This window comes from Solea solea, chromosome 1, assembly GCF_958295425.1.
Source record: "Solea solea chromosome 1, fSolSol10.1, whole genome shotgun sequence".
Classification (NCBI taxonomy): domain Eukaryota; kingdom Metazoa; phylum Chordata; class Actinopteri; order Pleuronectiformes; family Soleidae; genus Solea; species Solea solea.
The window spans coordinates 7641933-7661309 of record NC_081134.1 but is presented as its reverse complement, the minus strand read 5'-3'; the positions used below and the strand labels follow the sequence as shown (position 1 = coordinate 7661309).

Here is a 19377-nt window from a genome sequence, read left to right as displayed (position 1 = left end):
AACTTTGATATAAATGCACACACTCCTGCTCCCTGGTCATCACTCCCTGGTGACTTGCTCTCTGCACCCTCGACAAACTGTAATTAGACATAACCACATGAATACCGTAAGTCCGTCAAACCTTGTGCTCCTCCTGAATGTTTAATTAAAGAACATATCATTGCTGTGTCAAATCCAACCCCCGCCAGATTCTACACAGTTAAAGCATTACATTACATAAGCTGTCATCCAGTTAATTATTCATTTAGCTCATATTCAAGTCTTTGAGAGTTTTTTCAGTCACAGGTCGAGCAGTCACGAGTGTCTTGAGGTAGTTTTGCATCTTATTTGCCTTTCCCCCCCCATCTTTCTTTTGTGGTTTGTAGTACTTATTACTTCTCCTTTATTATGATTGATGGTTCTTTGTGGGTTTTTTGGTTACATCACAGTAAATTGAGATCATTCTAAAGGGGATGCCCTTGAAATTGCGTTCTTTAAGTGTGAAATGTAGATACATACAATATCCATCTATAAAAATGAGGAAAAGAATAAAAATATAAAAATATTAAAATAAAATACAATCTAATATATATTTAATTAGAATGCAACTGAATAAATAAACACAATTATTCATTAACAGTGAATATGTAGTGCACGTGTGCAGTTTTGTGCAAAGTGTGTGTATTAATAAGTTATGTGATGGATCTGATTTGAGATTGAATCCTACCCAAGATAAATGAGTTAAAGGGGCTACATGTAAGATATGCACAAGAGTTTAAAAAGGGTATCGCAATCAAAATGAAAAATATTGGAATGAATTTCTTACATACACCTCCTATTACTGTGTGAATGAAGGCACTGACACACACAAAAACCCTGTCAGTATCAACCAGGTTTTACCAAGAACTAGAGACAGTTTGAATTCTTTGTCATGTAATTGGCCAGATATCGGTCCTGAACCGGCTGAATCTGAATGCTGTAGTATGAGGGATTAACAGACGCCATTTTAACTTCATTGGATGCATCAGAGTCTTCCCGATTTCAAATCATAAGTATTATACATTGGACATGAGCAGAACTCCACAATAACCAATGAGAGTGAGTTGACTGGGAAACGGATGCTACGTACTTTTGTTTAGAACCGTAACTTGTACGAGCCAAGTTGATTCCGTCTTCTCGGCCATGACTTCATCCACAGTTCTTTTTGCATTTCTCAGCACAAAACCATTGCACACAGCACAACAGCTATAAACTGACAACGCCGACAGTTCATGTCTGTTTAAATTCTGAAGTCACAGTTTCTGTGAGATCCCCAATCCCTGGATCTCCTCCCTGAAATCGTCAAGTGTGTGGTCCTGTGTCTTGACTGGATCATCTAGTCTGTTAGCAGCCCGTGGCCAAGTGGAAAGGGAACTTGACTTATAACCAGAGAGTTGCAGATTCAAAGCCCCAATCAGCCAAAAAGGGCTGGGGTACCCCTGAGCAAGGTACCCAACCCTGGGTGCTACTCAGTGTGGCAGCCCACTACTCCTAATTCTAGGATGGGTCAAATGCAGAGGAAAAATCCCTTAAGGGGATTAATAAAAAAAAAATTAATTCTTTTTCAGGATTAAAACATTGGAAATTGGTTACAGAGTTTGTTGTGTCTATGGTCTCCCACATTTTTCAAATCAAGTCAGATTTGAAAATCCTCTAGGCTTTAGTTAGCTGCAGGCTACTGGTTTCAGACCATGACAGTCCAGTGGTGTAAAGAAGGTAAAGAAGGCAACTGCTTAGCTGATAATGAAAGTGCACAGCAAAACTAATTTGTACAAACATCCCTTCAGTTCTGTGTTCAGCAATTAAACCACAGTTGGAAATCCCACAATGTCGATAGCCCTTCAGGGCCCCCTTTTGCCTGGGGCTCACAAAGTCTCTTGAAACGCGCCTGCATCAGTTACTCTTATTTTTCTTCCTCTAAAATGTTCAATAAAACCAGTTTTAAAAAGCAATAATAGATTAATTGTGATCTCACTGGTTATACCAGTTTCTTTTTCTTTTCTTTTTTTTTTAATCTCATTATTTATTTCCTCACTAGAACGTTTAGTTGACCTGAAACAAAGCCACCTCTGTTGCACCAGTCAAGCAACATCACACAGTAACCCAGTGACACATACAGCCCATGTGTCTCATGCCTGCTTGTGCATGTGGAGTCTTATCATAATCATTTCTGTAACCTTTAGCAGAGCGACACCAGTCATGTTGCCACAGACAAACGTCCTCCTTTTCGTGATAAAAATTCAGTTTCACTTTTCATTATCTGTGATCCACATGATTACTGGTCAGTATGACACGGTGATGCAGACATTTCTAAAACTCACATCACTAAATATATAAAAAAAGAAAATCAATGAATGAAGTATAACTAAGTGACTTTATTTTAAGTGTGCCTAGAGAGAGGTTTACAGTATCCAGACCTAGTTTGTAGCTATCACTTACATTTAACATTTAAAACAATTCCTTTTATAAGATAAAATGTACATTTATTAATCACCCTTAGGTGACTTTCCTAAAATTATTAAATATACACAAATCAGTCCTAACAGTCACAGTTTGTACACACGGTGGGAATACAGCTTATAACAGTTTATGGTCGTAACATCGTGGCATCAGTGTCAGCATGTAACAAATAAATAATCCACATCTAAATGACATCTATTGCTTTTATAAGGTAACAGCAACGTTACAATATGATACCAGCTCTTGAGTCTGTGAATGGAAGGTGATGTGCACCACTTCCTGGCATCGCTCACAGAAAGTCCCTAACAGTTTTTCTTACTCTGTAATCGCGGCATCTCTATGAAATCATTTCTTGTGCTCTACAGGCGCTATATATCACAACAGGTGCAACCTCAAAACACGACTTTCCCAACTGCAAAGGAAGACGTGAAGGTGCTGAAAATGGATGCGTTTGGTTTGAATCACCAGCCGTGGTCCCAGAACAAGCAAACATACGCACCAAAGCCTTTCTCAAGTCGTCCAGCATTGGTCTCAGCTTCACTGTCCAGCTTCTACAAACTCAATGGCCCCACTAGCTGTTTTCCTTACATCTTCTCCAGGTCTGAAGTGGAGTCCATCAGAGCCTGGTAAATGTCAGACCTGAGGAAACGTGGGTAAGAGTCCCTCTCCATTAACCCATAGACAATCCTCTGTGCATCACTGAAGCACTCTGGGGTGGCTGCGTTAATGTTCCGCCTGATCAGATCCCTGGTCTTGTGATCAATGTTGATCTGGAAGTATGAGGCAACATAATACTTAAGCACTGGCAGGGGTTGTAAGTATAGTAGAATAGTAGAAGCGTACATCTGTCAGCGTTATAAAAACCTCTGTGGTTACTTACCTCTCTCGGAGCCTCTGCTTGGATGTAGTGTTTGAAGATCTTTTTGGCTCTGGAGGACATCCTGAAGGAAGACTTGATCTTCCTATAGTCCTCACACACCAGCCAGAACTCAATGTTTTCATCACTGAACTCTGACTTCAAGAAGGCCTGGAATATCTTCATGCCATCTTAATAGTTAGGAAAAACAATCAGTTAGCAAATGTTGTGAAAACACAGCGACTGTGAAACCTAAAATGTTGTGTTTATTAACTTACATTTGGATGATAGAAGTCTCTCCAGTGAGTGTGACCACTGGGACATTTCTTCAAAACAAAGCCTGTAAAAGAACAGCACTGTTACCAACACATACAACAAAAATAGTTTGGATTGTAATTTTCCAGTTCGAATGTATATATTTTTTTTTTACTAACCCATCAGTGTTCGCAGGTTGAGATCTACAATGCAGCCGAAACTTCAAGTTTCCTCCTCTGGTGAAGCAAACCAACACTAATTTCACTCACATGTTTTGTGTTAGGATTCATGATTGTTCAGCACTGACATGGAGTGCTGTTGGAGGAATTATTCACAAACTGAAATAAGATATTTACCTCTTATGCTCCATGTTTTTGTTGAAATGCTGCAGCTCCGTTGGTGGTGGTGGGACTAGACTTGGCATGGCAACAACACTTTGTACATGTGTGATCGCTTCCTGAGCGGCACTTGCTGCAGACAAGTATGACACCTCTCCAGGTGCTGGTTGGCTACAAGTTTGAGGAACCTGCTCTGCGTGGACTTATATGAGTACAGCAAAGAGTCTGAAATGAATTTGGCAAGTATCGTCACACAACAGCTAACCACAGAAAAAGAGGAAACAGGGTGTGACGCAGATGCACAAACTGCAGCTATGGCTGTATGTCTGTACTGTGCCTAATGTGCATCATAGCTTGTTTGGTCTGGGGATGCAAATGAAGCAGTGGAAGATGTAACTGCAGATAAGCAAATGTTTTAGCCTCGGTCCGTAATTATTTTGAGAACACATGCTAAAGACCTTTCGGTTTTAATACACTCCACAATGGAGCTATTTTCAGTCCTCACATGTAAAACAAAGCCATGAACGTCCACTTCAGCCTTATGCAGTATTTTCAATTCAAAACGTTTTTTATTGTTGTATCGGAATATTTTGTCAAAGAAAATAACTAATGACAATTATATCTATTTCTCTTATGACTTATGTGTTTGAAGTAAGACCTTATTACTTTGGAAAGAAGACATTTCATCTTCTTCCTGTCCCACTAAACTCATAAGATAACACTGCATCCTCCATCAGTTCAAGACATGTTTGCTGTAGTTTAACTTAGATGAAAAGACTGATATCACTTTCATGTCTGTGTGCAGCTTATGCTACTGAAAGCACCCTGTGGAACAAACTCTTAACAAGGGCCGCATCGACTTCTCGTCTTTTCGGCTACAGACTCCTTCAGAAATGTGTTCTAGACTCCCACAAACAAAACATGTCTACAAGAAATCTTTTGTAACAGGTGCAGTTAAATTGTGGGAGCTGTTGTTGGTGATGAAATTATTATGCCTCTGTTTGCTCTTCATGAACAGAAACGATGTAACATTATTTGTATGCAGTGTCCTTCCTGTTTGTTTGTATGCACCAGCTGCTGCACCACTGCTTAATGATCAGGTTTATAAGTAAAATTCACGTCTGATGCTTTTTGTGGACACTTATTTGTGTTGTGTTCTTTGTGTGTTTGTTTGAAGCCTCCAAGCTTTTACTGAGGCAATGCTGCTGTTGCCTCCATCTGTCTTGGTATTAAAAAAAAAAAACAGAAAAGAAATTCACCTTCTTTGTGCAGCGCGAGAATGTCACCGGGCGACACAACTAGATCTAAACACCTCGACAATGGGCAACAGGTGTGGAGCTGACAGGTTTAATCACAACTGTGTGTACTCATCTGACAAAGGTTTGAATGTAACAGAGTTAACCTGAATTTATTTGCCTGTAAGTGAACTCCAAGCTCTCCAGTTTTTACTGTCTTTGTTTTTAAATAGTTGTTGTTTGTCTTGTTTTTGATTTGAAGCCATTGCTGACAATAATTAGTCAAGTAACCTAACCTTGGTTTTCATGTGACTGCTCATTGCCGTTATTGGATCAGAAAGCGAAGACAGACAGTAAGTACATTTCACAAAGTTCACATTCTGGAACCAACAAAAAAGGACAAAGGATCTGTGGTCCACGATACAAGATAATAAAAACGATATAAGATGGATGGATTGTTGTGCACACTTACACTTACTGCACAGTTACAAGGCAACTCCATGTTGGAGTTTTAAGTCGAACAGTCGTTTCTCAAGATATATACTTGGCATAATAATTTAATACGTCCTAACAACTTCATTTATGTGTACTACAGCTCATTTTGTCTATTAAGCTGGTCTGACATAAATCTGTCTGTAGTCAGACACTAACTGTTGCAATGACATCAACAACACAACCCAGAACACACACACAGACAGACAGACAGACAGACACATTGCTTCATGTAAAATGTGACTGCACAGATGATGAAAGGAGCGTAGGATTCAAGGAACGTCTGTCTGTCTGTCTGTCTGTCTGTCTGTCTGTTAATCGCAGTTCAACGAGCGGCTTAGGTGACTAAGGGCACCGATGTGTGCCGTGTGGTAGACATGCGACAGATACATCGCTAAACGAGTCACCTCTGCATGCCTAAAGAAAGCTGTGTCAACAGAAAGAGGAGATGCAAGGCTATGTGCCACGTGTGTGATGCTGAGTCAGTTGAAGCCTGCTATGTATGTGGGTACTGCACTCGATGAGAATAAACACAGATCATACCAAGCAAAGTGTGTGAGTAAAGGAGTTGCTCTTGCACATACTGTTAGTCGGTCTTATCTCCAGTTTTGCTTGACAGGAAATGTTTTGTGACAGTGCTCAGCTGTATCGCAGCCATTTTCTTTATCGGTTGCAACACCCATTTGTGAGTTTCCCCCGTTTATGCTGTTGTCACTCTGACTTTGCTCAGTTTCAGTCATTTTTCTATTTCACTTCCTTCATGCGGTATTTTTGCGTATAGCTACAGTCTGAGCTACATGTTGCCACTCACTTTGTTGTCAACACTTTAATTTTTTCTTTCATATTCGAACCCTTGTTCTACAAAGAGACAAATGTAGACAGAGCTGTCCACACGAGAGGAAGTTGCGGGGAACTTTCAGATCAGCATCTGCCAAAACTTAAAAAAAACAAAAAATAAAATGAATCCCCATTCATTTAACACCACCGATATAAACAGAACAAACTGTTTGTCCAACACCTCCCAGCAGTCACATGAAAAACACACACACACACACACACACTGTGCCTACTTCCTCTTTCCAAACACGAAAAACACACCAGACAATGAATATGTAGCGGTTGTTTGTGAAAAAAGGAACACTATTCTAAAACTTCCATGACTCGTATCAATTTAAATCCAATACCGTCTTAACATAATATCTAAAAGTAATTCAGAAAACCTGCTTCATTGTGCTTTTTATTCAATGTAATGCGTTTTACATTCTAACTAATGCTGCCTCAAACTCTGCACGACACTAATCTTATTTTGAAGGGCGATTTACATAAATCCAAATGAGCTGCTGCTGCTTCAGAGAGGAGTTTTTCCCTCTCATCAGACTCTAAGACGTGACTAACATCCTCACAGATACTTTTTTTCGTGACGAATGACCTCACCTTCCAACATGAAACCAACCACAGTGCTAACAAAAGCACAGCCCTGCCCTTGTGTTCTATGTTTCCCAGCAAGCAAATTGTCTTTTCCTGTTGTGCTTCGTATACAAATGTCTCCTGTGTGTACAGTCAGTATGTTGCAGAACTACACAGATGAAGGCCAGAGGAAGTTTCCACAGCAGTGACCTGACTGTGAAGCAGGTTTTTCTTTTTTTCTTGTTGTTAAGTTGTGTATTCTCTTGCTCTGCAGGCTGTTGCTCGAAGGGTTCTGTTGCCATCTGGTGTCTACTTGGACGATGACCATATTTCAGTATACAGACAAGTCTTCTCACACAAAAGCAAAGGTGATTTGCATTTCATTCAAAACTATTACACTATTACACCCAGATGTCCCTCAGTAGAACATACGAAGGCTTTTTTTTTTCCCTCCCCAAAGACATTTCAAAAGCTACAATTTGAAATTGAAAAGAAAGCATAAGCACACACTCAACTAAAGTTTAACAACACATTTATTAAGGTAAACTTCAAAGAGCACTTAACACTATACTCACACATTTTAAGGTTAAACTTCTAAAAAGCATACATGACCTACATTTGAATAATCAGTTTAATAAGGTGTTCATAATACTTTACAATCATCCATTTTTTTTTCCATTTTTTATTTCAAACTCTATATGGTAAAGAAATTGAAATTAACATCATTAAAGACATGCAGTATAATACAAAGCTTGTGTCCCCTTGAGCTGCACCCGTCTACTCTACTGAATCACACGGCTTGGAAAAAAAAAAGTTATTTGTGCTACATTTAGGGCCTGGATTGTATGATAAACCTGTTATCCACACTGAAATGAAAGAGTGCTACAGCAGATCAGAGTTGGGGAGAAGATGTTGCTGTCAGCCTGTCAGCTTTAAAACAGTCACGTTGAATCATTTCTCCTCAGGAGTCCCTGATAGATATCTGATTTTAGGAAGCGCGGGTAGCAGTCCCTGGCCATCAGACTGTAGATGAGCTTCTGTGCTGTGTCAAACGAAGTCAGCGTCGGCTTGGAGATGTTCTTGGTTATGTTCTCCCTGGAAGTGCAGTCTATGTTGATCTGGAATTAAACAACATTGTCCAGGGGCCTATTACAGCGTCTATTTTCATCTTTGATCTGTGTAATAAACCATTCTGAAGCATCTTGAGTGCATTTTAATCAAATTTCACCAGCTTTACCACCATAGAAGGCACAAACACACAGCTTTATGCAGCTGCTGTAGAACAATAGTGAATTCAGATTACAGTCAATGGTACAAATTACAAGTTTGAGTTGCATTTATGGTGATTTACCTGTCTGGGTGCTTCTGTTTGGACAAACTCTGAGTAGATTCTGTTGGCAGATGATATCATCTCTGGGATCGTCTTGATTTTTTTGTACTCCTCACAGGCAAGCCAAAACAGTATGTTCTCCTCACTGTACTCGGACTTCAGGAACTCCCGGAAAGCTATCTGTCCGGCTGGAAAATGTGAAATGACTGTAAGCACATTGTAACTGTATATACGAACATAATATGTGTACAATCAAAAACAGACCCTCACCTTTACAACCAAGGAGTTTGTCCACTGACTCACTCCAAGTCTCAACATCCTCCAGCGGATCCTTGGGAAAGCAACACAATCTACCCTTGAAAAGACCATCAAGATCAATCACTAGCCCACTTATCTGTGAAGTCAACAGCATGCAGCACACCTCTAAACCTGACTGGCAGGCCAATTCATTAATCATTAAAAGTGTACGGAGACGTGTAAACATTCAGTTTACATTGATCATCCTCCAGTCACTACAAGCATCTTCGTAAATAATGACACAATGCAAAGTGTGACTTACAGTGAGTGAAAAACTCCTTGGTATTTTCCACATGGCTGCTGTTTGAAAATGGAAAAGGCCCAATAATCAAATATGCAGTAACTCACTTTATCGCCATCTCCTCGTCCTCTACGAAGGGAGACAGAGATAAGATCCTGCCAGACTGAAGATGGGGTTGTGATTGTTTGGAAATGAGGGAGTCAAGTGACTGAACAAATCTGAATGACCTCCTCCACCCAACATGAATGGAATATATGGAAATGTGTATGCAAAGCGCTGTTGTTGTTGTTGTGTGGAATGACAGGACACGCATCTGTCATACATGGCGGAACAGGGAGCTCACCTGTGATAAAAGCTGACCCCACTAATGGAATCCAGACGATACAAACCAACAAACATGAACTTCAATTAATAACATCTACAATCCAATAGTGAGCACAACACGTTATGATGAGGAATTGGACTTTTAAGGCGTGTGGTCATAGAATGTGCTTTTGTGGGGGAGAACTACGTGTCCAAGTCAGGAAATATCCTGACCATAAACAAATAGCTGCAAACAAATTCACCATTAAGAAAAAGGCTTGCTCTCCTGCTATTTGCATATCAGAAATGTTTCCTTATTCATCATGGTGACAAAACCATAAACAAGCACTGATTTATTAATGCGCTTCAAACACCATACCCCTGCTGATTCAGGTCACTGCTGACACTTTGAACAGAAATTTTGTGGATGAAATGTGCACTGACAAAAAAATAAGAGTCTTAAAACACTATAGCTCATTTAAACGGGGCTAAAACCCCATTTAGTCTGGATTTATTTCTAAAGCAGAGTCATACGACTTGATTTTAATCCCATCCTGAGTGTGTATCTGGGTGATTTTTCACCACCTAGACTTACAGCTGCAAAAGCCTATTTCTCTGAACTCGCTAGTTCTAATAGTTTTTTCATCCTTTTGTCCCTTATTTTTATCCTCAGGGGGCCATTAATGTTCAGTATTTTTAAAGTCTCACAAAAATCCATCTGATCATTGAGACATTTCCATCTGGACCAATGTGGCGGCATGACAGACGATGCTGCTAAAAGCGATGATGGTTTGATGCAAATTCTGCACATGCACAATTTAGTCAACCTTGAAGGTAATTTCGCCATAGCGTCTTGATTGCAGGAAACTAAAAGAATCACAAAAATGACCATCGCTTATGTGAGAAACAGATGTTGGGCAAAGACTGAAATGAATTTTCACCTTGCACATTGGCAGCGGTGTGATTAAATACGGCTAGAACGGAGTCAACAGCAGTATTTACATAAAGTCTACAGGGCACTTTTCACTTTCCACCAGTGAATGTTCACTTGTTTGATTACTGATTCACGACGCTACCGTTTAAACTTAAACATTTTGCCTAATGCCTGCGAGCATTTACCCACTCGTTGATTACATATTGTTGTGATTTAAATCATACTGTTTATCTAACTTTGAATTCAGACGAGTTACAACATGTGTAGGACTGTCCTCAGCTCCTTTATATTATGAATAGTAATATTTCAGTATTGACATGCTCAGTGCATTCTGACTTTTCCTGACCTTTCTGACCACTGCTGGAAATGTGACAGGCCCCAAACAAACCAAGAATGTAAATCACAGCAGGTGATGGAAAACACCCAGGCTGCTGTATTTGCATGTAAGTAGGCGCGCCAAGTTGAGGAATTTGTTTTTCAAACAAGGCACAAAGTAAGGATTATCTTAGAACAATCACTGCAGAGGATTGCAGTATAGTTTTGTCTTGTTATGATACTTGTTTCTAAATTCCCGAGTGCAATGATTTGTGACCGCCCAAGGACATAGGGGACTTCATTCAACCTACGTACAAGGATTCCGGTTTTTAAAAAAGTGCTGTGATTGATTTTCAGGCCTTCACAATGACACCTCGCTTGTAATGCAGCAGTTTACTGACGCTTAATACTAATTTGCAGTTTTCCCATGTAACACAAGGTGGCACTCCAGACACCCCACCCCCCCCCCCCCCCCCACACACACACACACACATGCGCCTTTCCTTTCCTTTCCCGTCCCTAATATGTCCACTTTCTCTGAAATTGGGGACAGCATTGCATTCCAGTGTGTCTCTTCACTCTGGCTCCTGCTTGCTTTATTTATTTGAAAGTGAATTGGACTTTGACTCTTCTGCTGAAGCTGCTGAAGTCCCACACTGGAGAGGAGAGGCTGTTGTCGAGTGGAATTGTGACCAAAAAAACCTGTTTAAATTAGATTTCAAGCCTGGGAAAACAATTCCGTAAGCATGCATTTGATTCAATTCAGGTGCCCCATCTCTTTCTTTCACCTGCTTTCTACCGCCATCCTTGCGGCAGGTGATTCAGCGGATATATAAATGTGAAAAATACAGATAAGTCTTTTCATGACAATAAGCACGGCACATCATTTAAATTCATGTATTATCCTGTCTGTCTGTCTGTCTGTCCTGAGTCTCTCCTGCAGTTGTCTGTTTCCTTCTTGGTTGAATGTATTCGGATTGTTCTTTTGTGCTGACAGTAAACAAAATGTGAACAAAAAAAATACATCGAAATATCATCGTGTATATACGGAAATATTAAATATATACAGCGTGAATGGACAATGGCACACATCTGTGACAAGACAGGGTCCTGTATTTTTCTGTCTCAGCAATGTTGATGCTGCTTTTTGTCTGGGAATAACAAAGAAGATTAAGATTCACTAGCTAATTCTCCTTCAATTAGGTCAGCAGGTGTTATAACTGTTATAACATCACCCATAAGAATTTGAACCCCCCATTTTGATTTAATTATAATGAATTAATCAGTGGTATGTTCAGGTTTTACCAACTGGAAATTCACGTCGAGGCTCCTATTGGATGATACTAGCTGTCAATCACACGCATAATTCACTGTACTTTCTAATTAGTTTTCCTCTAAATAGGAACATCATTTTACCAAATTCACATCAAAGGCTATTGAAGAAGACCAGGTTTAGACATGTACTCTTCAGGACAATTTGTATCAGCATTTGTAAAAGTGTTTTGCACCCAGTAAATTTGTTTTGTGAAATGTCATTTTTTTTTTTGAGCGTGTCCTAAATGTAACTTTGTCTCTAACTTTGCAAAAGTGTTTCACACTCTCTATATTGTTTTGCACATACTGGCCAGGATTGCATTGCCAAACTAAGGAGCGCCAAAGTTCCTGTTGCAGCTGCAAACCTCAGAGCATACAGAGCCTCCACCGTTACGGCCTGTTCACAAGAGAATGAGTTAAAGAGAAAGGTTTTGTATCATTTTCTTTTGTCTTTTTATCCACATGGATCCAGTGATGGGGCCACACGGTTGGTGTAGTGCAGAGGACCAAAATTGATATTTGGAACCAGCAATATGGGAGCCCTAAAATTCTATTTTTAAAAAACAAGTCCCAGAGTGGAAAAACTCTCAAAATGCCACCCTTGCATTTTCATGTATACAACCAATACACAACTTTGGGAAGACAATGATGTTATAGCATAACTATCTTATCTCATAAAGAGAAAACTATCTTGTTTTTCTCCCCCGTGGCAGTTCTACGCTCCCATAGAAACTGAATAAAGTACACGAGAGTCAACAAAAACACTATCCAGACACTGACATTCACTTGTGCAGGCATGACTGTATTGTGCGCCATCAAAGTGCTCGCAGTAAAACAAGCAGCAGTGACAACATTTACTGAACGATGAAAACACAAGAGGGAAGTTGAAACACAATGAATACCAACAAGCAGTATCAGATCTGGTACAGGAGGGACGTTTGGATCACTGTAGCTGATCGCTATTTTTAGGATAAATAAGCTCAACAAACAATGAGCCGTGTGTGATATCTAAACAGTTTCATTTTGTGTTATCTTCACACACACACTGCTTGTACTAGTTAGTGATTGTTTGCCGCAGACATTTGAGGGCGATAGTTTGTGTTTGCAGGTCCAGAAGTTTCCTCGTAAACATGCGTCTAATACTTTCTGCAGGATGACTAACAAGCAGCTGCTTTCAGAGGTGTAGGAAGTTTCTTTTCCTCTTATAGGTTTCTATGATGCAACACACTTCAGTTTAAGCATAGTGTGAAATATTGAAGGTACAAACTGTCACCTTGAGACTTTCAAACTGAACACGCCATTCTGTTTGCCGTTGCATCGGAAGTTATTTGTCAGTATTGTTGAAGGGCAACAACATCAGGTGCGAAAAAAAAAACCACGATCATAATGCTTACTGTGTTTACCAGACGAGCACATCTCCTGTCAAGTGGGAAGCTTCTGAAAGCCGAGTTCACAAGTTTGCCACGTCTTCATGAAAGCTCCTTTTTTCCTGACAGTTAATATGAAAGTTCATTTTAAACGTCTACGAGTTTGTAATGTTCGCTGTTGCCAAGCGATCTCCTCACGACTTTACCAAGCACGTTGTGTTTAAAACTTGACAGGTCATAAACACAAGTTCACGAGTCCCACTTGAGCCTGGGATACAGACGCAACATTAAATGGTGTGTCTCTATTTAAAACACTTGTCTCTCTAATACAGAGATGGGCAACACGATTTTTTTTTCAGAGTGTTACACTGACATGAATGAAGCACGTAACATTTACATTTCAAAAGTAAAAATGCTGTAAATACATCTTCCGGAGGTTGGGATGAGCCAGGGATGCACTGTCTTTGGTAGAGGGGGATGGATGTAAAACTACAGTCAGATTTTTGCCTCAAAAGAAGATTCTTTTGAAAAGAAATCTTTTTGTTTGTGACAGACTCCAACTCTAATACAGAAAAATGTCATTGCTTTAAAGTTGCCTTATCCTGTTTTTAACAAACTGTGATGTCTTCAGGCCAGCTGTTTTCTTCATCTTTTCTTCCCCCTCAAAGTTATTCCATTACATCTTTTTTTCAGAGGCAGAAATTTAAATACCAATGGGAAAGAAAAAAAGAAATCAGCCAGCAAATAGTTTTTTCTGTGGGCAGTTAAGAGTTTAAGCAGGGGTGAATTTGGCACACCAGCTGAGTTGCTCCCATTGTTAACACATCATTATGTTCTACCAATCCTTGTCTGATTATTCGTGTAAGAAGACAGCAGGAAGTGTCTTACACGTATGCCACTGTATTCTGCCTGACATGTGTGTTAATGAGCTAAACTACAACGTCTTGGGACATATTTGATTTTCTACATACTTATGTAGGAGTTTGGGGGCGATCACTGACAGCTGGCAATGAATACACATTTGTCTTGGTATGAAGTATAGTTTGTGCATACATACATACATACATACATACACAGTGACATGAATAATTCTGTGCTAGAGTTGATACGGTCCATTAATATTTCAGTGGTTTGGAATCGGGAGCTACACCCGATCACAATTTCCCCTCCAACACGTTACACCCATTGTGACTCACTTTGTCACATTTAGAAGCGGTCACTCCAACTAAAGGCCTCATTAAAGCGACTTTTGTAAGAAAGTGTTTATTTGAATGACTTCACATATTACAATATATACATTAACAACAGTAAGACAATGCAAATGATCACGACACAACATAAATTATATTCGACGGCAGCCGCCTGATTAACAGTAATAATAATTCACACAAGATATTATGCATTTTCTGTGAGTGGAAATGAGATATTCTGAATATTAACAGAAATTCAAGAGTTGCAGGCATAGGGATAGTGCACAGGATTAAATCCATTTTAATGGTATACACACACAGGTTGTACACGAAATCTAATTAATGTTACACACAAGGTGCTATTGTTGGACTGGAAGACAAAGAAGTGTAACATGAGTCACTCAAATGCAGCTATGGGTTCAGTAATGATCAGCTTGTTAGTTAGTTTAGATCGTGACTTAGTGACTTTTAGAGGTGATTATTTATTTATCATTCTACATTTTTGCGTGACAGAGCTGTTTTCCCGCATGCTTCCTGTCCTCAGAAGCTGTATAACTTTACATCTAGATTTTACATTTACATTTACACACATGGCAGTGGTGTTGGTCCTCAACTAGAGCTCAAGGAAAGACAAACAAATATATTAACAATTGCTTGTATGGGACAATGCATAATCCTCTGACCAGTGGGATTCTCTCTGATAACGGTTGTGTTTCACAGCGCGTGAACGAGCGTCTGCACGTCTGTTACAACTACCACGCCGAGGACGGAGTCGTGGCCTCGCCCCTATCATTGAACACACAGGAGCGCGACCTTCTGCGAAACATGGTGGCCCCGGGGCCTTTCTGCCGGGTGAGGCGAATATAAATGTCAGAGTGCAGGAACCGAGGGTAAGAGTCCTTTTTCATCAGGCTGTAGACTTTCATCTGCGCAGCTTCAAAACAGCTCTTTGTGGGCGCCGCCATCTCCTTCTGGATGGCCATCTTCGTGTTGTAGTCGATGTTGACCTGAGACAAAGAATATTGGGAGTAAAAAAAAATGACCCACAGAAGCAAATCGACTTCATGTAAACTTAAAACGGGTGCATTGCATGATGAGGCACAGTTCAGTATTATCAGTCTACAAATAATGCTGGGCCTTGTCGTCTTTGTTCGACTGACGTTCAGAGAGACACTCCGAATGAACTAGCACACTGACTGTGTCAACTCGTTATGAAAATTGAGGGGAAACCCCAACATCCTCAGTGAATGAGAAGAGTAAGTCAGATTGTTTTAAAAAGGATGGAGAAAATAAACACCTCCAAGTTATGGGATATAACATAACATAACTGAAGTAAAGTATGAAAATATATACATGTTATAATGTTATTCTCTACTTCGGTTAAGATGCCTTCATTGTTCATAGTATCGTACTGATGTGTCACTTTTGTTTTTAAACCATGTTTAATTGTAATTTCATAGTTATTGCACTTAGTACAATTTGTCTTTCTGGGTTTTATTCTGTCTTCCTTTTATACGTGGAAAGTGCCTATGGTCGAAAACAGCTACATAAATAAAACAATTGTTATTGATTACTATTATTTCTTAAAGCTTCATGTGAAGTAAAGCTAAACCCCAATCTTTTGTTTTGTGAATAGTTTTCTCAGTTTTTCTTGGCATCAAGTGAGGTCAAGTTCAAGCTTTCTTGGTATCAATACAGATGATAAATATTATAAGTGGCGTTAGCTTTTTTAAAAGTATTGACTGGAAGAAAATCCTGATTATGATGTGCAAAGTGTCAACAACATTCAAAACCCACATGCATATGAAACTGCAGTGTCTACCATCTACCATCAAATACCTGAAGGTCATGTTCATTTAAACATTATGGGCTAGAATTAAATTGACTTGTGCACGTATACTGTGCACTCTCATGCCACTGCAGCATGCTCCAAAAACCATTCAAATGTGCATGCACATTCATCTTAGACTGAAAGTGTGTGGGTGACTCCCACACACGCTTGTTTCAGAGCAATGTCAAAACCTCACGACAACCTCGTGACATGACACCAAACTAAACGCTCAGATCTGCGGCGGGCCCCCGAGAGCGCACCAGGCGGCCATCGCGGTGCCGCAGCAAAGTTCACTGTCTGGCACACAAGTGGTCAGAGTTTTGCAGCGTCGCATGCGTGCCGCATGACCTTGGACAGTTTCCTGCGTCTAACAATCATTCACAAACGTGAGCCTGCAGCAGAATCCTAATTGTACATTGAGCTTTACAACTCACCCGCTCTTATTATCATTAAAAAGGGCATCGATATTTGAAACCTCCAAAAGCCCTTGGTGACAAATAAAGCAAACAAATATGTAAACTGCCAGAGTTATTTAAGCCGCTGTGGCTCTGCTTTATAGCCTAGTTATGCGGTTTATAATAAATAAACATGCTGTCTCGTACCTCTTTAGGGGCCTCTGACTCAATAAATACTGTCAAAATATATTTGGCTTTGGACAGCAGCTTCGTCTCAGAATCAATGGTCTTGTATTCTTCACAGGCCAGCCAGAACTCGATGTTTTCCTCACTGAACTCTGTCCTGAGGAATTGAGAGAAGGTCTCCACCCCATCTGATATCAGAAAACAAAAACCAGGGACACTCAGTGAGTGAAATATGGTAAACACCTTTAACTTTGTGCATTTGGGGAAATTGGTTTGATTGTATCAAGCTGTTGAGGGAGATATGGACTCCATGACATCCTCATCCCATCCTCTGTACAAACAAATGAATAACACTCTATTTTTTATTAGGTAAGGTTTACTATACAGAAACAGCTTCTTTATTTATTTATTTTTTTTTTCAATGAATACAAAAGAGCAAATACAGTGGCCTACAGTGTTTTACTGTGACACTAAAATGCAACTTCTGGGATTATGAGGAAGTGTAACAGTTTCTGTATCACTACGTGTGCTAACAAATATTAAAAAAAAATGTAGTGAAACTCTCTCCATTAACTACTTATCGCCTCAAACACAGTTTACAATTCTGCAAATTGTTTGACAGCAGGTGAAGTCTTTTTTTTTTTCTTTTTTTGGCAGCGATTCTACATAAGGTCTTTTGAAAAGTCGGAGGCATTAATCTGACCTGAGTGCTTTAGCAGTTCTTCAAAGGAGTCGCTCCATTGCAAAGCCGCCTCCGGTGATATGCTGGAGAAAAGAAAATCAGAGATGCAGTCAGCTCTTCCCTAATGATGCAGCCAAAATGTTTAGGATTCTCATGAGATGTCTCGTGGTCATGTTTCTATAAGTGGGCAATGAGTCATGGCGAGAGCTGAAAAGTGAGGTCACAAAATGAATAATACTTGTCCCCAAACAACATCGGCTGTATATGAAATTAATGGACTTTGCCTCACTTGCTGGGTGGAGTATTTGTCTTTTTGTGGGGACTGACGTTTTCATGAGAGCCCGACTTGGTGAGAAAAAGGCTTAGTCGACTCTTCCTCTCCTTGTCTTTTTGTCTGCAAACAACAGGGAAAATACATCAAGTTCCACAAACTTGTCTGCTTGTGCAGCTGCGGCAGAATTCAACACAATCAGCAACTTATCGGAGAATTACTCCTCTCAGACACATTTCTACAGTGGCAGCACGCACACACACACACACACACACACACACACACACACACACCATAAATCAGTCAAGATCTTAGTGGTAAAGCTGCGAGACAAGTGACGTCTGCACGTGTCTCAACAAAAGGCAGCGGAATCAACTTTACATCGAGTCTTTCAGTCACATTACGACAAAGCTATATGGAAATATCACATAGTGGCTCTTTCATAGAAATGTTGCACTTGTAAGTTTACAAACTGCCTCAATCTCCTTTTTTTCTACAATAAAAATGATATTCCTCACATTTCTGCTGTTAACTGTACCACTTACTGGAGTCAAACATAATATATAATATATTTCGTATTATATATAAAACAACTGAGCTTCAGACACTAACCTGTTAGACTGGTCCTTCATCTTCGGTGCTCGCAAGTCCTCTGGTCCAAGCATTTTGAAATATGCTTCCTCCTTTGGGGCCATGTAGTTGAATTGAGGAAATAGAAAAACAAGTGTCTCCATGCTGTTCTGTCTCTGTCTGGCGTGTGAAGCGACAGGCCACAAATAGCTCTCTGAAATGTTTAACCCCCATCCATCGGCCGACCACGCTGTCTTTTATAAACCTCACTGGCATTTCATTTCCCATACCTTTCGATCTACTTCCTGTAATGGTGTAATCACTTACAAGCACACAGCTTCGGCAGTGATGCAGAAAAGACGCCGCAGGGTTCAACATCCTGTCGACTGTTTAGTCAGAAATCTGAAAACGGCAGCTCATTCACACAGAGTATGTGTTTTTCTTGTGTTTGTTTTGATGGGGTATTTCCTGACAGTGTCAAACATTAGGACTTTTTTTTTTTTTTTTTAAACATATTTTTTGCATAGTGTGTTTATAAACTCTAAACTCTCTCACACTAAAATGTACAGGTAAAGCCAGAACTTGTGTTTTTCCCATTGCCCAGGTGTGATGTCACAAATCACAGAACAACAACCACACAATGAAGCTCAGTAACAATGTTACACTTGTCATTTTTCTTTGGTCCCTCATCCAAACTCAAAGGCATTGACCTACTAAGGCCCTAATAAAAACAACATTTTAAAAAGCAAGGTTTGCTAAAATATTCACGGCTAATTGCCAGAACTTGATCGTGCATCTTAGCAATGGAATTTGCATCACTGACAAAATGAAGATAAATAAAAAAAAATGAACATGTTCACCAGAACGATTCTCATTTACAATGACGACAATATAGTCATAACAGTCACCTGTTAAGGTTAAAAGCAGGTGCAACAGTCGCAAATTGTTGCCCTCACTAAATCTTTAACAGAGGAAAGTGGAATGAACTGATTTCTAGTGTCTGCAGCAGATGATTGCAGTCATATGCAGCAGAAAACTGACATGGCGAACGACCGAAAGTAGCGTGGACTGTGGGGACGAGTAAGTTAAT

The 19377-nt window shown here is 39.9% G+C and overlaps 3 protein-coding genes across 4 annotated transcripts; all 3 read right to left on the bottom strand.

Annotated features, from left to right (window-relative positions):
• Nucleotides 1-2373: 2373 nt before the first annotated feature.
• Nucleotides 2374-4180, bottom strand: LOC131469834 (regulator of G-protein signaling 13-like). Its single transcript, XM_058645213.1, has 5 exons — nucleotides 3946-4180; nucleotides 3769-3825; nucleotides 3613-3674; nucleotides 3359-3525; nucleotides 2374-3248 (listed from the first exon to the last, which is right to left on the bottom strand). The coding sequence occupies exons 1-5, from the start codon at nucleotides 4011-4013 to the stop codon at nucleotides 3063-3065; spliced, it is 540 nt and encodes a 179-aa protein (XP_058501196.1). The 5' UTR covers nucleotides 4014-4180; the 3' UTR covers nucleotides 2374-3062.
• Nucleotides 4181-7576: 3396 nt separating this feature from the next.
• On the bottom strand, nucleotides 7577-9134 carry rgs1 (regulator of G protein signaling 1). Of its 2 annotated transcripts, none has more exons than XM_058638960.1 (4): nucleotides 8951-9134; nucleotides 8662-8746; nucleotides 8413-8579; nucleotides 7577-8179 (listed from the first exon to the last, which is right to left on the bottom strand). In XM_058638960.1, exons 1-4 carry the CDS (start codon nucleotides 8981-8983, stop codon nucleotides 8003-8005), a joined length of 462 nt encoding a protein of 153 aa, XP_058494943.1. In that variant the 5' UTR covers nucleotides 8984-9134; the 3' UTR covers nucleotides 7577-8002. The 2 variants fall into 2 exon arrangements, with proteins under 2 accessions (XP_058494943.1, XP_058494953.1); XM_058638970.1 differs by having other exon boundaries at nucleotides 8662-8741; nucleotides 9037-9134.
• A 5281-nt stretch (nucleotides 9135-14415) lies between these two features.
• Nucleotides 14416-18580, bottom strand: rgs18 (regulator of G protein signaling 18). Its single transcript, XM_058637277.1, has 5 exons — nucleotides 18330-18580; nucleotides 17736-17840; nucleotides 17468-17529; nucleotides 16786-16952; nucleotides 14416-15359 (listed from the first exon to the last, which is right to left on the bottom strand). The coding sequence occupies exons 1-5, from the start codon at nucleotides 18449-18451 to the stop codon at nucleotides 15105-15107; spliced, it is 711 nt and encodes a 236-aa protein (XP_058493260.1). The 5' UTR covers nucleotides 18452-18580; the 3' UTR covers nucleotides 14416-15104.
• Nucleotides 18581-19377: the final 797 nt, after the last annotated feature.